The 17107-nt window shown below is 41.8% G+C and overlaps 1 protein-coding gene and 1 long non-coding RNA gene across 3 annotated transcripts in view; one reads left to right on the forward strand and one right to left on the reverse strand.

Annotated features, from left to right (window-relative positions):
- Window positions 1-17107, reverse strand: part of LOC118098540 (partitioning defective 3 homolog) — a 345845-nt gene that overhangs the window by 132647 nt on the left and 196091 nt on the right. For both annotated transcript variants that reach the window (XM_035142467.2, XM_035142463.2), the window contains exons 15-16: window positions 12245-12392; window positions 410-596 (exon numbers count right to left, since the gene is read on the reverse strand). In XM_035142467.2, the coding sequence (XP_034998358.1) occupies window positions 410-596; window positions 12245-12392 (335 nt within the window). The remainder of the gene's footprint in view (window positions 1-409; window positions 597-12244; window positions 12393-17107) is intronic.
- LOC124855074 overlaps window positions 1-17107 on the forward strand; it is an 85531-nt gene that overhangs the window by 10219 nt on the left and 58205 nt on the right. The window lies entirely within an intron of this gene.

Consider the following 17107-nt stretch of genomic DNA (forward strand, 5'->3'; position numbering starts at 1 on the left):
CACACACACACACACACACACACACACACACACACACACACACACACACAGTGTTACACAACTGCGATAGATGTGTACCCACATCTTGTGATTCCAAATACAGCCCTAAAGCAACATTTCTTAACTTTCTCATAAAAAACCTAGTGTGTGATGTAAAAATAATATTTGCTGGTTTGTAGTCAGGTAGTCTGGTTTGTACTTTCCTACTAAGAAAGGCTGTCACTCGTAAATCTGGGAAATAACTTGGAATAACTGAAAATGTATTATACTTAATGTTTCTCATTTCTGGAGAATATTGAATCAAGAGATGTGATTTTCTAGTTTTCTGGATTAGAACGAGAAACACAGTGACAGTCCTGAAAGTCAAACCTCATATACAAACGTGTCATAAATAATTCAGCCCGCTCACCATTCATTCTGACTGGGCAGCTCGTGGATCCAGGACACCGGGTTCTCTCCCACAAAGCCCATATCATCGTGGGAGCTGGAGGATGATTGGTCGGAGAGGTGGGCCGGCAGTAGGGGCGGCCTATCGTCTTCGATCATCACTATGTCGTCCTGTGGCATGTTCACAGTGGGAGAGAGCTGGTAGTTACCTGAGAGAGAGAGAGGGGGGAAGAGAGCGATTCAAGATATGCTACAGATGATTGATTAAGTTTCTTTATCAGACAACATGGCATCAATGGTCAAGAGTTTTTAAGCCACAGAATGAGAAAATTATGTCCACATGCTGAAGCAAACTCCTCCACAGACATAACAACTTTATCTTACTTTATTAATTAGCAAGATAATACTGTAAACAGAGATAATTGTGCTGTGGAGTTTTCCTATCAGGACAAGCCTGAAGGACAGAGAAAGTTTTCAAACAGGAAAAGGTGCTTATCAGGTGCATTTTTGTAACGCTGCATGCATACAAAGATGTTGCATGACAAGACCAAACGATAGCTGGTACATTAAACTCATTAAACACACAAAGGTTGTCAAGGCTGGTGCAAATTAGGACAAAGTGACCATGAAGACTCACTATAACATGACCTAATGTTTCCTGTCTGGAGTCCAGTCTCTTAACGCGGCAGCCAAAAGTTGGAAGAGTTAGAAGTTGGTAATCTATTCTCCTTCTCTCCTCTCCAAGGACAAATATGAGCAGGAGAAGAGCTGGCCTGATCTGTATTCTGTCTCGGCCGACCCTCCCCACTGAGGGCTTCTTTGAATCGCTCCTTCGCTGCTCCTCAGGAGTCAAAGTCAATGGGGAATGAGTTGAGGGCGGCTGGCGCTCGGCAGCACCAAGGGCATGAGAAGGGTTGTTCAACGGCATGAGAAGTGGCATTACAATACAGAGGTGGAGGATTCACTCTGCAAATGAGTGATGAGCGCATGTAGTGTGGATATACAGGCAAGGAAAAAAGGGGGGGAATCAAAGTCAACATGAGTAATGAGGTCTCAGCCCCATCACACACCTGCTTACGATTAGACAAAGGTTTTCAGAACCGCTGAACTTCCTATGGTCTTTGCTTTTGTTTGCATTATAGCGAGAGTCATTTTGCAAATTTAATAGCTCAGGAACAATTGTGTGTAATCACTAACAGCAGACAACAATATTTACCCTGGCAGGATCCCAACTCTGAGAGGCATTTAATTTCACGGAGGCCCCGACGAATGATAAATGCTTTTGTGGAAGTAAATCAGAGCAGCAATCAACACAGCAATGAGGTATAAAGTTTAGTTATTTGCAGATAAAAAATAATTTAAAGGAAAAACACTTGACTCGAGGCGAGGACACACGGGGGTGGGCTTATAAAGATTGTCTCCAACAACAAACAACAAAAATCAAATAGATAATTTGCATTTTCTTGGTTGTTTGTCATAATAGTCAAGAGTCTTATCACTGGCATAGAGCAAAAGAGATTTATTACACCTATTACTTTAGGGAAATATGTGTACTGTATCAAATGCAGCGTTACAGTGGATAGATTGAATAACATCACCAAGACATTGGTTTACTAAATGTTTATTTTTCTTTAATCCTAATGAAATAAAGCTCTTCTTCAGGGTAGGTTAAACTCTTTTACACCTGATTGTCTGGTGCCTTCTTGCTTTGCCGCCCCCTGACTACAAACCTTTACCAAAACCCGTCCTTGTACTTATGTATCTATCTTTTAATTAACTCTGGAAGCCTCATCCCTTTGTCCATGGACAGCCTCATCTTATCCAGTTAACATGGCTGCCAACACTGTACAGGTGGAATGAAGGCTATTTCTCACTTGGGCCGCTTGACAGAGAAACAACCGTTAATTGAATTCTCCCTGTACTGTAAATCAGCAGGACTGGAGTCGTGACGGTGAGAAACTCCAGCACGTGGGTGCGACTGAGAGAGATCTTTCACTTTCACCTTCAGACACAGGCAGATCAATTGGTTGGAAGTTAAATCAGAGCTCGGTGACAGTATTCATTATTTATCTTAAATCACATAGTATTATTATATCATTATTTCTGAAATGCAATTTGGCGTGTAAGAAAAACAGTAAACAGCAACGGTTTGATCTGTACGACGAATATTAGGACAATATTAAAAAACTAATCAGATAAACTTGTAATATTACAAGAATAAAGTTGTAATTTAATGAGAAAATCCAATTACAAGAATAAAGAAAAAAGATTTTGGATTTGGAAGCTTTTAATAGCATGCAGAATCAACCAACAATAGTCGTACAGCCGCCCACTCCCAAACAATTCCTCCCCCGTTAAAGAGACTAGTTCCTCTAGGTCTGTGTTATCCTTCAGAAGAAACTCAGTTTCTTGCACACTCTTTACGAAGTCCTGATAATATGCTGCTGATGTGCCAAAAGATGAAGTATTACGTTATTTGTGAAACCTAAAGAAGCCTATAACTCAACAAGATACTCCACATCCCTCATTCTAACGCAGGTGACAGACTGATTTTCTGATAGTCCCCGTCTAAAATGACAAGTAGCCTAAAATTATGACTTAATTCTTGTAAAATCAAATCCTTATTCTCAAAATATCATGTCATGAGGCCCAAATACACCGTGATTGAACTAAAATTGATTGAATGTTTACTTAAACATAAGAGGTAATTTTCTATGTCCCAACAGACATTATGATGTACTGTGTAGCAGTTTGTTAAGCAATTGTGACCCTTTTTTCTTCTTTTCCCATTTATACAGAAAAACTAATTATGATGATATCTACACCTGGGTAAAAGAGATATTTACCTGTGCAGTATAATAATTACTATGTCTGTATGAATAATGTCTATGTGGTTTTTAGAATCTTCATTCTGTTCTATACTGTATATTCAGTGAATGTTCTTGCTCTGTGTGCTTCAGCTCTATGCAGTGGTTTAGGTTTGACCTCGGAGTCTTTTTGCACATCTCCTCTAAGTCAGTCCCCAAACTCTACACTTGTCGTCATTGTTTCTGTTTTACAGTCAGTTTGGGAACAGTGCGGCGAGTGTGTCAATAAGAGATGCCCTGCGGTTGTGTGTCCACAGGGGCCGTCCTCATACCAGCCTTTCACTTTTCTTCAGCTCTCAGTTAGAGTTACCTTTCAATTGCATCAGCCACACTGAGAATGCCACTACAGGAGAGACCTCAGTGCAGTGGTAACATGACAGGATCTTTGTACGAGGATTAGTTTGTGTTTCAGATGCACAACACAAGGACAAATAATTTCCTTGCATTCCAAATGTGCACTCTTAAAGACAATGCATTTGCACATAATCACCTTGCATTGACTTACGTCAGCAGAGCACTTTTGTTAGAGGACATAGTTTTAATTAGAAAGTCTGAAAGCTTCCTTCTGCCAGCTTTATGAAATATTTCCAGTCAGGACCTTTCGACCCAAGTGGCCAGCACAGCAGATGAAGAGCTGCTAAGAGCGTTTCACTTCCCTCTTTACTAAGTAGCTAAAGGACACACGCGCGCTCGCACACACACACAATAAATGGCCAGTGGACAGGTATGGTCAGGGCCATAATGAGGCTTTGGGAGGTGAAAATAATTAGAGAAGCCGCAGCACTTGCTTTTCTGCAGTTGTTAGCATAATAAGCAGCAAAGGAAACCACCCACCCTCAAGACATGTTGTTGAATTCAGCAATTTAACTCTGAAAATGAATGTCCAGCTAAACTGGGACAATAAAGCAGGCAAACCTTAGACTGAGTGGACGAGACCGAAAGAAGGGGACTCGGTCTTTGTTTCATGAGGGTGGGCTGAGGAAGATGGAAAGCAAAAGGCAGAGTGGAGAGGAAGGAGACTTTTCAGCACCTTTGGTGGTGTTATGGCTCAGTGAGGTGCAGATGGAACTGCTCACTCGCTGCACCAATGTCTTACTGGCCCTGCACAGTCGGCAATGAAAGGAAAAGGCCATAATAGTACCAGCAGAGACACTCCAATTCACATCGCCAGCCAAATCGACAGACAGTGTGTGTGTGTGTGTGTGTGTGTGTGTGTGTGTGTGTGTGTGTGTGTGTGTGTGTGTGTGTGTGTGTGTGTGTTTGACCTAGACTTGGTGACTTGGCTGGTGAAAAAGCTGACAGTCAAGTCTGTACATCCTCAGTGCCTTGTTTGTAGTCTTACTTTACATGCTTTGAGTGTTGTCTCTGTTGGTTACATAATTACACTAAGAGAAAATCATCTGAGCATATTGTCGCTGGTAAGTTGGAAGCAACTTTTCCCTTCTCCTGCCAGAGCAAAATAACCACAAACATCTAAACCTGAGCAGAGTGAATGCAATTACTGTTTTCTGCAAACCCCAGAACCACTATCTTGGCTGGAATCAAAATCCTGTTATTAAGTCTTTGATGACTTGGCCATTCTAAAAACACTGGGGCTTTTCATGCGCCCAGTTTGTAGGGAATGAAAACAAATGAAAAGAGATACGTGAAAATCACGTTGCCATCACAAATGGATCAGCAGTCACACACATATCTTTGAGACATGTAGGAGAGGTCACTCGAGGACACATTTCACTTGGGTTAAGATTAACTGTTCACGGAATCTGGTTCTTCCACAAAGGGGCTTTTTGGTGTTTTTTTAAGAGATCGTGATTCATGCTTCCCATCAATGCAGCAAGAGTTCTCGAGCAACATGATTAGGCCACTAAAATAACTGATATTTTGGATATGGATTTTTTGTGGCACAAATGTAACCCTATGTCACGTTAAGCATTGTTGAGCATGCACATGACAACATTTACATGGACACTAATATTCCATGATAACCCCATTAAGCCAAAAGTCTGAATAACACACTGCCACATTGTCTGATTTCCCGTACCCGAATAAGGTCATACTCAGAATAACCAATAATGGCATTATGACATGGGGAGTATTCCGACCTTTGTTGCTTTTGTAGACATGGATACTCATACCAGTAAAACAGTTTGAAAGGGGTCATAATTTGACATTAATATGGATAATGGTTAACATGTGAATACATTAATTCAACACAAAGTAGATTTTAATTTGCTCAAGCTAAATACGTTTTTGCTAAAATATACGTGAACTTTAAAATAGACTTTTCTGTGCTCCAAATCTGTAATTGCTCAGTCAGGAATGAGGAACCAATATAACACCTAACACTAAGGCCTTTGTGACACTGTTATGAATTATTACCCATTACCTTGGTATCCACAGCTATAAGAGCAAGAAGCATTTGTTAGATGGGGTCTGTAATGTAGCTATACTATTGTAATGTGAATGATTAACATATCAGAGTTAACAGCTGAAACGTGTTGTCATGTAAATTGCATTATTTTTAATATTAGTACATCGTCCAAACCAGAAAAACTAGCAAAGAAATGATTTTGCATCGTTTGACACTTACATCGACTGAGTTGGGAATTTATTATCCCATCATGGTGTTTCCATCCTATCTGTCTACTCGATGCATATAACTTTGATAAGTGCAATCACTACAGTGGAAATCCCATTACTATCACTGTACTGGAGCACACGCATCCCCCCCCCCCTGGCAAGCCATGCTTAGCGTGTGGAAGCTATTTCATGATATTGAAGCAGAGATGTTCCTCCTCCCTCTGGCAGAGGGTGAAGACAGAGACAGATGGGATCTTTGGCTCGAAAGGCCACCTGGCTGCATCCATCCAACCAGATCAGAGCTTCACTCTCTTCTCTCTCTGCCCTCTGACCAAGCGTTGCCCGTTGAAACATTGAGCCGTAAGGGGAGAGGTCACACTAATAGCCCCACTCCATCTTCTTTCTCCTACATGAGTTTCCTCAATCTTGGCCCATCATACACTCTCAGTATTTCTTTTCCTCTCTCTTCTCCGTCTTTCTCCCTGCTTTGGTGACACTTTGGCCTATTGATCTGCCTGGAGAAGGGATCATTAGTTGATCCACGCTGCCACAGCAATCAGACCCATGCATGGGTTGCAGCAGGTAATCACCATAAGTACACACTGGTGGAAACAAAAGCCTTATGCTCAATAGGGGACACTGGTGCCATTTTTTAACAGTCTCCCAGGGAATGTCCTAATCAATGCAATTGATCAGGACATTTAGTTGATTGGGTTGATGACAGTGTCTCACTTCCTTGTTGAGAAACTCAATGGCTACAATCAGATGTCTATGAATGCGGACGCCAAACACTGAGACTAACAAGAGACGGAGTTAATCATTTCCCTGAGCCCAGGAGCAGAGCATTCACCAACACTCTGTGACTGTGTGCTGTCATATATAACGGTCCCTGTGACCACATATCGACAAAATGTGGCTATTCTTACCGTACGCTTGGAAAACTGATTTGGTGGCAATTTGCAGCAAAAATATCTCTATATAATGTATGGAGGCCACTAATATACCTAAGATAGCATTGCTTCCGGCAAAGATGATCTCCAGTACGGCATCAAACTAAACGAACCACTTCTCTGGCATATATTAGCATAACGAGGCTAAAAGTTTTTCTCTTCCAGAGATCAAGTCAGTGTTGAAGGAAGATATGCCCTCCTGTCCAACTCGGTTATTAAGCATTTAAATGCCATTTCAGGGAATTTGAAAAACCACCTCAACCTTTCAACACAAGCACCAGCTGCATGTGCTATAAATCCACACTAAAGGGAAATATACTGTTCACTTGATGTATTATTGATCAAGATACATTGACGCTAGAAGCACTTAAACACTTATGTAATCTGGTAAAAAATACTGGAGCAATAAAGTGAGCAATTGCAAAGTTGTTATATTACTGCTATATTTATTCTTAAATAAAATTGCTGTTCAAATTACGTAGACCATTGTACTTTATTGCGCAAGTTCAGTATAGAGATTAAGACCCTGTCAACACTTGTGTGAATCATTTGCAAACATTTTAAGTCACTAAAATTGAGATTTTAACCAACCCCTTCCACAGGGACATTTTGAAAAAATTGGGGAACGTGTATCCATGATTACATGTAAAACAGAGCTTTTTGGAAATGATGAAGTCAATGCTTCTTTCGCGCATGGTGCTTTGTGTAATGAGCATGTGCCAGAAACAACAACAACAATGGTGACTATATACCAGTTTCTCTAAGTTTGGTTGGTTAGTTTGCAGCTAAATTAGCATCACTGCTCAACATTACAAGTGTACACAGGCGTCTGCCCACTTATACCAAAGCTCACTGAGCATGATCGCAATGTTCTTTTCTTTTAAATGACAGATCATTGATGCAGACTATATCGCCACCTAATGGTCAGGCATACTTGTGAACATTTGTCGTTGTTTTTATGTTCTTGTCTGGATGGAGATATTTCTATAAAAACAAAGGTCATGTGGAGTTTCTTTTTTTAAAAGGAGGGGAAATATCCATTAAAAAATTATCCCCAATACTGTCAACAAGGCATTAGAAAAGACAACGAAATACCAAATATGGAACATAATCATTGTCAAATAAGTCAAAATTCTGTCCTATAACAATATTACATTGATACAATTTTAAATACAGCATTGCAGACCTGAGTCCTATTTTCTGGTTAGTCAGAATTCTGTTCTTGTATATTTTGGAGCTATGTTGGAATTATGTGAGGTGACAGTGAAATATGGGTAAGGGAAGGTTCCTGTGTAACATTGATGCCATTTTTCATACTGAGGCATGCTAATAGCACTCTGCACACCGAGTTAAGAGCGGTCACTCTGCCTCATCTCCTGCATCGATGGCTGAGTGCACAGAGAGGATGAGTCTGCAGACTGAGAAATACTGAAGGTGAGAAGACAACAGGGTCAATTCCTGGGAACACGGCCCCACTTTAACACCATTAGGGAAGACTACAGCATCTGGGGACACCCTGGAGTTGCTCTGTCTATGTGAGGGTTTTCTCTTGTATTTACATCCTATTTGAAAAATATCTTTCTATGCATGCATCCATCCATCTTTACTGCATATTGTTTGAAGGTTGCACAGGGAGGACTGGAACCAATCCCAGGTCAAGAGGTGGCCAGCATCTTGTAATAAGCAAAATACACAAAACAGATTCAATAATTATACCTATAAAGAATGTGTTGTTTCTTCTCGGTGACAAATTTGGGATCTGGGTTCGGCTGTGTCAACAGGATTTTGCACCTTAACGTGCACTGCATGCGTTGCATCCTATGAACATCTACTTTCCTGTGTGACAACAGCATGAGTGTGCTTGGCTGGTTCCCACTTCCAGCCTCGCATCCCACACCTCCTTCACTCCTGTGCCAGTCCTGGGTGAGCATTCTTAGTCAGGCCAATAAGTCACATCCACAGAAAGCGTCAGTCTGCGGGCCTCAATTTTCACCCCAGCGTGTAGACCCCGCACCCAGTGGCACTTTTCAATTAAACAGGACGGAAGGCGAAGCCGGGTGTGATGCTAACGACCTTTGTGTCAAACCTCGGCTGTCACTGACACACTGTGTGCACGCAGGAGATTTCACTCATAGTTCCTTTTATTTACCTCTTCTCTCTGTTTTTCCTGCCTTAAAAGAGAAATTTCTTTATTCTTCCCCCACAAAAAGGTCAAAAGGAGTCTGGGGCTGGAAGGAAAATAAGCTTCAGGAGCTTGTTTCATTTGAGGAGGGATTCAAGCGGAGTGTACTGTACTCTTCACCACCTTTGAGTTGAGGATTCAGCCTGTGGCCATGATGCTACACCTCATGGTGTGTGCATGTGCGAAGTTAAAGCTGACAATATCACAGCATTTCATGGCTTACTGAAGCAAATGGGGGATGGAATTGACTCAGACTATTGATTCGGTGAATGTGTTCGCCAACAAAACACACAAACAACAGACATTTCTGAATGACAGCCCAAAACACTACAGGGAAGATCGAGTGCCCTTACAGTCAATGTGATGGTACTTTACCAACATAATAACACCTGTCTCCTTTTTTTTATGAGATTTTGCCATGGTTGTTGCCATGGTAATTATAATAATTTCTCAAACAGGCGAGCAGATGTAAAGTGAGATCAGGTATTCATAGGACACAGCGGCAATTTGCTATATTTTAACAGAAAACAGAGAGTGTAGCAATAACAATCATAGTTTGGCAGGAATATGGAGTTTACAATTTCATTATATTGACTTGCTGCCACATGAAATGACTCAAAATCAAAGTCAGGCGTTAATTCTACAGCAGAGAAACCACTCCATTACATTTACCTCTGTGTAGTGGTCCATTTACAACAGCACAGGTAGTATAATGGAAAACAGACTCAGAGGAGAGGGGCTGATTTGGTTAGAGAGTTCCTTCATTGTCTTTAAAGAGGTAAAAAGCCTTAGAGTTCTATAAGTAAACACTATTTGCTCTGAGGAAAATATACATCCCACATCAGTGGGAATTGTGTATAACCTGATGGAGAGGTTGTACGTGAGTGTGCATGTGTATGTGCACACAACTATGTGTGCGTACTGCAGCATGTGTGTCTCAGAGTGTCCCAAACTCCACACGTCTGGCCTTCATGATTCAGTAATTTAGCTGGTCTCGATACTCTCGACATCAAGCTGTCAGTCAGGCCCTGCCGGCTGTGTGCTTCCTGACCTTGCAGAGCCGATCTCAGCATCTGTCCTCTAACCACAACTGTCACATCTCACACACCAGGCAATATGTCTGAGCCCATCTGAAATAATATATAGACGGAGATATAGAGGGGAAACAGCTACTGTCAGTCGAGGCTGCAGAAATTTACCATCAACACTAGTGGAGGATAAGTGAATGGTATATTATTACTGTCTCAATTCTTATTATTTATGTATTGCCCTGATTAAAAGTAAATGCAGTAAATGTAGTACACAGACATTTTGGTTTGAAGTGGAAAGTTAGATGTGTCATGCACAGCGATGCTCTTTGCTTTCAAAGTGAATTTTGTGACATTTGATCAAGGTTAACAAAATCTTAGCTCAACGTTGTCAGTGAACAAGGTCACTTTGTTATAAAAAAACAGACAGAGACAGTACTTTTTTCTTCCAATTTGTCTTGAGATTTATCTGCTATGATTTAATACATTTTAGGAATAAAACAAAATGCATCTTCATCTTCAGTAAATCAAGGATGTAAGAGAAGAAAAGGAGGACCAGATACACAGATACTGGAAAAAGCCAAAATTTGACTGTCTGAGCAGCAGTGTCCTGGATCTGACTTCATAGGTGCAAAATTCTACCTCAGTGCGGCACTGTTGTGTTGCTGTGATGAATACAAACTCATCCCTGGTTGCATCAGAAATTGAAATAAAAGAATTTGTGTCGGTTTAAAAAGATGAAGACCTGTCACAAAATATCAGGCGGGTTAATGAGGGCGCGACTCGGAGACAGCCTGAAGACATAGAGGAAAAGGAACTGACATTTTCTTGCTGCAAGACAATCCGAGTCAAAGATCTGAGGCTCCTCTGAGCTTCGGCTGTGATAACTTAGTACTTTAGCACCCACTCCACCCCCACCCCTAAAACTTTTCCGCTTGGCTCATTTGACTCCCACTCCGCAGGATGAGATGAGCGCTGGGTACCCTTGAAGTTTCAATGCCAAGAAACTTTTCCATCAGTGCGCCCACAGTTGCCGCTTATGATCACAGCAGCATTCTAAAAAGCCTGCATCGGAAAAGCAAGTGGAGTAAATAGGCCAAACTGAGAGGAAAACCCAACCAATTCCAGAACATTTGATTTGGGATTGAGGACTAACACATGATGAAAGGGCAAAAAAAGAGAAGGGGAGACAGGGAGACAGAGGGAGAGAGTGTGTCAGGGGCAAACCCTATTGATCTGGAGGCTTAATTAACCATCAGATGCCTCTGACACAGGCTCTGATCTTCTATGATCAGTAGCAGAGTGGCACCACACTGGGGGGAATGGTTGGGAGAGGATGGGAGAGAAACAGGAGAACGAATGGGAGAAGGGTGGAAAGGGACAAAGTGTGGATCATTGACAGATTACAAATGTACTCCATCCATGTGGAGGAGGTGGAAGTGGTAACAGGGTGGGAGGTGAAAGGCGGGAAAGACTGATGACATGGAGATCATGGGGAAACATTGTGAAAGGCGGAGTTGGGAGAAAGGAAAATGGGGGAATTGGGTAAAAACCTCAAGAGGAAGACGAGAGACGGAGGAGAAAAAGAGAGGCAAGGAAGGTTAAGATAAGAAAACAAGCATCTGAAAACCTACTGTGTGTGCGTGTGCTTGGAAAAAGGAGTGGCTACAACACGACAACGCTGCATCATCCTTAACAAAGACTCCCCTCCCTACAATGATGCAATTACCTTCGCTGTCTTTGTGTATGCATATGTGAAAGGTCTGTCGATGTTGAGATGACAGCGGCGACAGGCCGAGGATTGAATTGCCAATTCTAATACACTTAGAGAGCCGAGATCTTAGCCCGCTGATGTCAACTGGGTAGAATGGGAATTGACCCGAGTGCAGCCAGTTGGGAGAGGATTGAAGGTGGGGAGGATTGGGGATGACGTTAATCCCTGAGAGGTTTGGGTAGGGAAATAGCATAACCTGGGATGCAGAGGGCGATGAGGCTTTGAAGGTGATGCTGACTGAGGGGTTTAGTGGAACAAATGTAGCAGAGGCACTGCACAAGGGATTGGGAGGATGTTAAAATGAATCATCAAACGTTAAGTTTCAGACAGCACCGATTCATAAGGAAAATATACCCACTGACCATGAGGTTAGCAGGTTAAAAACACTTCCCAACTTGTTGAGTCATCTTATCTAGCAGTAGTTCAAAGAGACACAGTGGGAGAATGAAAAGAATCCCTGCTAATAAATGACTCACCAATACGTCCCATCACATTAGTGCGTGGTGTCGAGATGTTGTCAAAGTCCTCGATGGTTTCGTACAGTGAGTGGGAGATTCGCCGCTCGTGGTTGTCCAGTAGCGAGTTCATAGATTGTTCTAAAACTGGAGGGCTGCCGGGGGCTTCCTACAGAGACCAGGAGAGAGATTAAGAGAAGATATTAGCGTTCGTTAGTAGGTGCCAAACAATGATGAAGCATTTCAACCCATTACGACCAGCTCCAACATATATGCATGTACTGTATATACCTTTATCCCATTTGTGTGTTTCTCTTTTAAGACAAATGTCATAGGTTTCAAGAGATGCAACATATGAAATACATTGTGGTTTGCTGAAATACTCCCTGGAGAGGAAAAATGCATTATGGGAAATGTAGCTTGGTGGTTTTTAGCAATCGTAGCATGCAAACAAATTTTAAAGGTACGTTTGGCTGACAATCTAACGAACAAAGCTGAGGTTTCTAAGCATTAGATCTTAATAGGTTCAAGAAAATTCATAATTCATGAACATATTAATCCATGTGGAATAAACTAAGACTAATACGAGGCTCCAGTCGTGTTTTGATCATTTCTGGAACATGTGTTGTATCACTGTAATAATCATTACAATTGTCATACAGAGAGTCCAGAAGTAAAATAAAGTTGAGCTATATAAAATACTTTTTTTTATCTTGCTCCACTGTGAGATTTTAACAGTCACTTACAGATTATGTTTGCAGTGTATGGCACCATCTAAACTGGAATGTATCCACACAATCACATTCACACACAAAAGAAGACATGGTGTCTGCTACAGTATGGCTCCTAATGTGATGCCATCGATACTCTGAAAACATGGAACAGGGACTTCAGCATCCGACTTGGCTTACATCGGAATTTTCTGGTTCACCAGTGTGAAACGGCTCCGGCAGAAGTCTGAGCTGGATAAAGCTCCATAGATTTCCCATAGGCCAATAGACAGCTGTCTCTAACAATGAGACCAAGTAAATGGACCAGTGACATTTGCCATGTGGTCGATGTGCTGGTTATTGAGCCCACTGTACACTCGGTGCACGTGTCAGTCTTGACAAGGGGACATGGTTTGCTGTTAGTCTTTCGGTTTGGGACCACTGGGTCCCAAGTACAGTGTCCAGGTTTCAAGAATCAATAGTCTGTAAAATGTGATATTTTGTGGTAGAGACGATGGCGCTACCACAGAATGAGTCAGGGAATGGAGAGGAAAAAATATCTCAAATCCACGTGCGGAGAGTTAAAGAATAAAGCTTGGGCCGTGGCCTTATTTCCCATAATGCTTTACAGCAGCCTTTGGGCAGCCGGGGAATCCACTGGAGAAGAACTCCCTATACATGACCTATTACAGACAGCTCCCTCACAGCTAGATAGTCTTTTGTAGTTCAACTCTGTATCTCAAGCATAGTTTAAACTAGGAGGCCCTGGCTAATATTGATCTCACAACACTCCACTGGCTCCTGGCCAAGAGAAAGGGGAGTAAACAGCAGGAAGACAGGAGCACAGGAGGAAGACGAAGAGAGAAGAGACTCCCCGCAACCATTGTGAGGAGTGTTTGGTTAACGAATGTAAAGAAGAAAAAGAAGAATTGTGGGGGTGTGCGAGCTGAGGCCAGGGTGCAGTGTGGGTGCTGTCAAGTCGCCTTCTTGTGGGAGTAATGCGTCCTGGGAGATGCATACCAAGCTAGAAGGACTTGCTGCCTGTTTAATATAAATGAGAGGTTTAATGAGGTTGGGAGCACAGGACTTTATCTGGACGGTGTGCTGATAAGAGCGAGGGGTGAGAAGGGAAAGAAACGACGTGTGTGTGTGAGAGAGCGTGCATGTGTGTGAGTGAGCGTGCATGTGAAACGGGGGGGCTGGGTCAATTACAATCACAGGCACAGCCACTGGCAGCCTTATAATAAAAAGCATGTCCCTGGATGATTCTGACTCAACAAGGTTCAAATTGTTTAAATGAAGATTTATTTTACTCACTTCTCTCTCGTCTACTCAACTCGCCGGACTTCAGATCTGCTTCAGATCTGTGCGGCGACTTGTCATGAGCTAACAAGAAGTAAGATGGAGGGTTTCAGATAAGAGGTAGGGAAATGTATGGACACGGTGGAACAGAAGGCAAGCGGCTGAGAAACCAAATGATATGAAAACTACATACAGGGCGCGTCAAGTGGAGTAGATCTCTGAGAGACACTTGTGTCACCGTCTGCCTCTATCTCTGACAGCCGAACAGGCTTATTCTAAAAGTATTCATTGGATTCTATAGCAAATAGACTTTGGGAGCACTTTACATACAGGCAAAATGGCAGCAATTTAATCTTTGTGTATCCAGTATTAATTAAGTCTGCTTCTATGCATGCTAATGCTTTAGCACACTGTGAATGTTTACTGACGTGTTAATGTTTACTGACTGGCCCAACATTGCATGACGAGCTGTGACATTTTTATGAAAAATGTGCACCCGTTGCTGTCACCCGTTAATCAGTCTTCAACACATACCTCTCTTTTTTCATAGGGTAAAATATTCAGATGCTCAAGAACATTATGGTAACCTGCAACAGAGGCAGCAGGTTAATAAAAGGGAATGCAGAAGAAAACAATGGTGGGAAGCGTTAGCCATAGCCTCGATTAACCACAGCATGTCATGAGGTTATTTATACCACATGATGAGAAATGACTGGTTAATCGAAGAAGGCTGTAGATTGTGTCTCTGCTCATGTGCAAACGTTAATGCACTACTGTACTCTATGACTTCATAATAACATCAGGATGATGTCACTGCTACCATATGATCCTATAATTATTTTTCAATATGTAAAAGCTTCAGGTCATGTCTATAGTCCCATGAGATCCAGAGAAAACAGAAATAATGTATTTTTGAACTATGTATGATCTAATTTTCTGACTTCATGATGTCACTTATCATGTGACACTGTATGAGGAGGAATCATTGTCTGATCAATATAGAATTAAGATTATGAAGTTATTTGTGGATGTGTATATTGGAAAACGTGTCCCTCTAATATAATGCTTTTGGCTGACCTAAATTTATGACCCACCAAGTCAGAAAGTTGATTATCTGGATAATAAGTAATATTCCCACCAAATTTTGTGAAAATATGTATTTATGAGTTATTTGGTCCACATGCAAAAACACGGGGTGCAAACAATACCCTGCTTGTGTTGTATTGACGCACTGGGTAATAAATCAACAAACCCATAAAAGAAAAAATAAACTGCCTTGTGTTATCAAAGTGTTTAAACTGCTGCGGTTTCAATCCCTTAACAAAAGTAGCACAGAGTAAAATCGAGGATCATATTTGTCCAAAAGTGGATGTGTTCCTTTGAATCTAGTGTCAATGATGAGATTTGAGTCCTTTCTTAGCCCACTTCTCATCACCTCATCATGTGCTTAATCTGTCTTAATCTAGTCATTTTCAGAGTGGATTATTCTGTTGACTGAGGGAGAGGGCAGAGCACTGTGACTCACACTGAGCCCAGTCGAGATCAGCTGCTGCTCAGTGAGTATAGACTCGTGAGGCATCACTGTGTGTGTGTGTTCAAGATGCTTTTTCATTATGTGTGAATGTAGCAAGAGGATGTGTGTGTGTGCATAACTGTATTTATATGCATGTGTGTGTCTCTGTAAATGCACTTGTGGTAAGTGCAGACTTGTGCACAAATGTTTTTGTTTTTTTGCCAGTGCATCAGCATCTCCCTGACCTTGGAAAGTCAGTGAAGGAGAAGAAGCTGCGCGTTGACAGGGTTGGTCTTAAGCTGTCAACTAAGGCTAATAATATATAGTCCATGGCCATTTCCTGGCCTTCTATCCTGGTCTCAGCCTGTTGCTCTGGCCCTAATCCAGTCAACCTCCACTATAATGCTGTAATTACAATCCTTAAGCTGCTGCATCCTGCCACAGGCACAACTCACCTCTCTGCTGGCTAGATTCCCCACTTTTATTAGCTTCTCACATCCACCTAGAGCCTCGTCTAATGCGAGGGCTTCCCTCACAGGTGGACTCCCAGGTGTATTAGGAGTTCTTGGCAAAACTTCAACTTTGAACAAGCAGGAAATGGGAGAATAACTCATATTTTAATGTTCCACCAGCTAACGAGTACAACAAACCATGTTGAAGCAAGAATTAGAATCTACAGCCAGGCTATCAGCTCTGTAGAGGAGCACAACTGTGAGGCAAAGGCTAATATAACCACCCTTATGTGATAATATCGCTAAGATGTTGATTGGCTCTGGCTTTCTGCCTAACCCTGTGCTGTTATGATCTGCCCCTTCTTGTTAACTTCCTGTCATTATTGGAGGATTCAGACGTACAACAACGTCGGCCGGTGGAAAATCCCACAGTAAATGTTTATTTCACACTTAATATTAATACTTTGTAGAAATAAACTTGTTTGCCGCAGTTTGGGATGTGCTGCTCTGCTCGTATTTACATTTTTAAGACAGGTCGGGCTGTTCCTGCTGCCCTCTCTGCTCTGCAAGCACAATGCATGATGGTAGATATTGCTCAGTTAGTGACAATCGGTTGTACACTATTTTTCATGATGCATAATGAGAAACAATGAGTGCACTACATACGGTATAAAAAAATTAAACACTAAAAAATGCCGAACTCACCATATAGTGAACTATATAATGATTAGTGAGTGATTTCGGACACAGCCTGTTTTTTTCCCCCTATCAGATTTCCATTCACCTGTGTCTCATTAGTTAATTTGTCCACAGTGAATTTGTAGCCTTGAGTTTCCTCTTTTCAGTTGCCAGAACGTTATGTTTAGTCACAACTCCCTTGACGATCTGATTCCACATGTTTTCCACA

Source organism: Hippoglossus stenolepis, chromosome 19, assembly GCF_022539355.2.
Source record: "Hippoglossus stenolepis isolate QCI-W04-F060 chromosome 19, HSTE1.2, whole genome shotgun sequence".
Taxonomy (NCBI): domain Eukaryota; kingdom Metazoa; phylum Chordata; class Actinopteri; order Pleuronectiformes; family Pleuronectidae; genus Hippoglossus; species Hippoglossus stenolepis.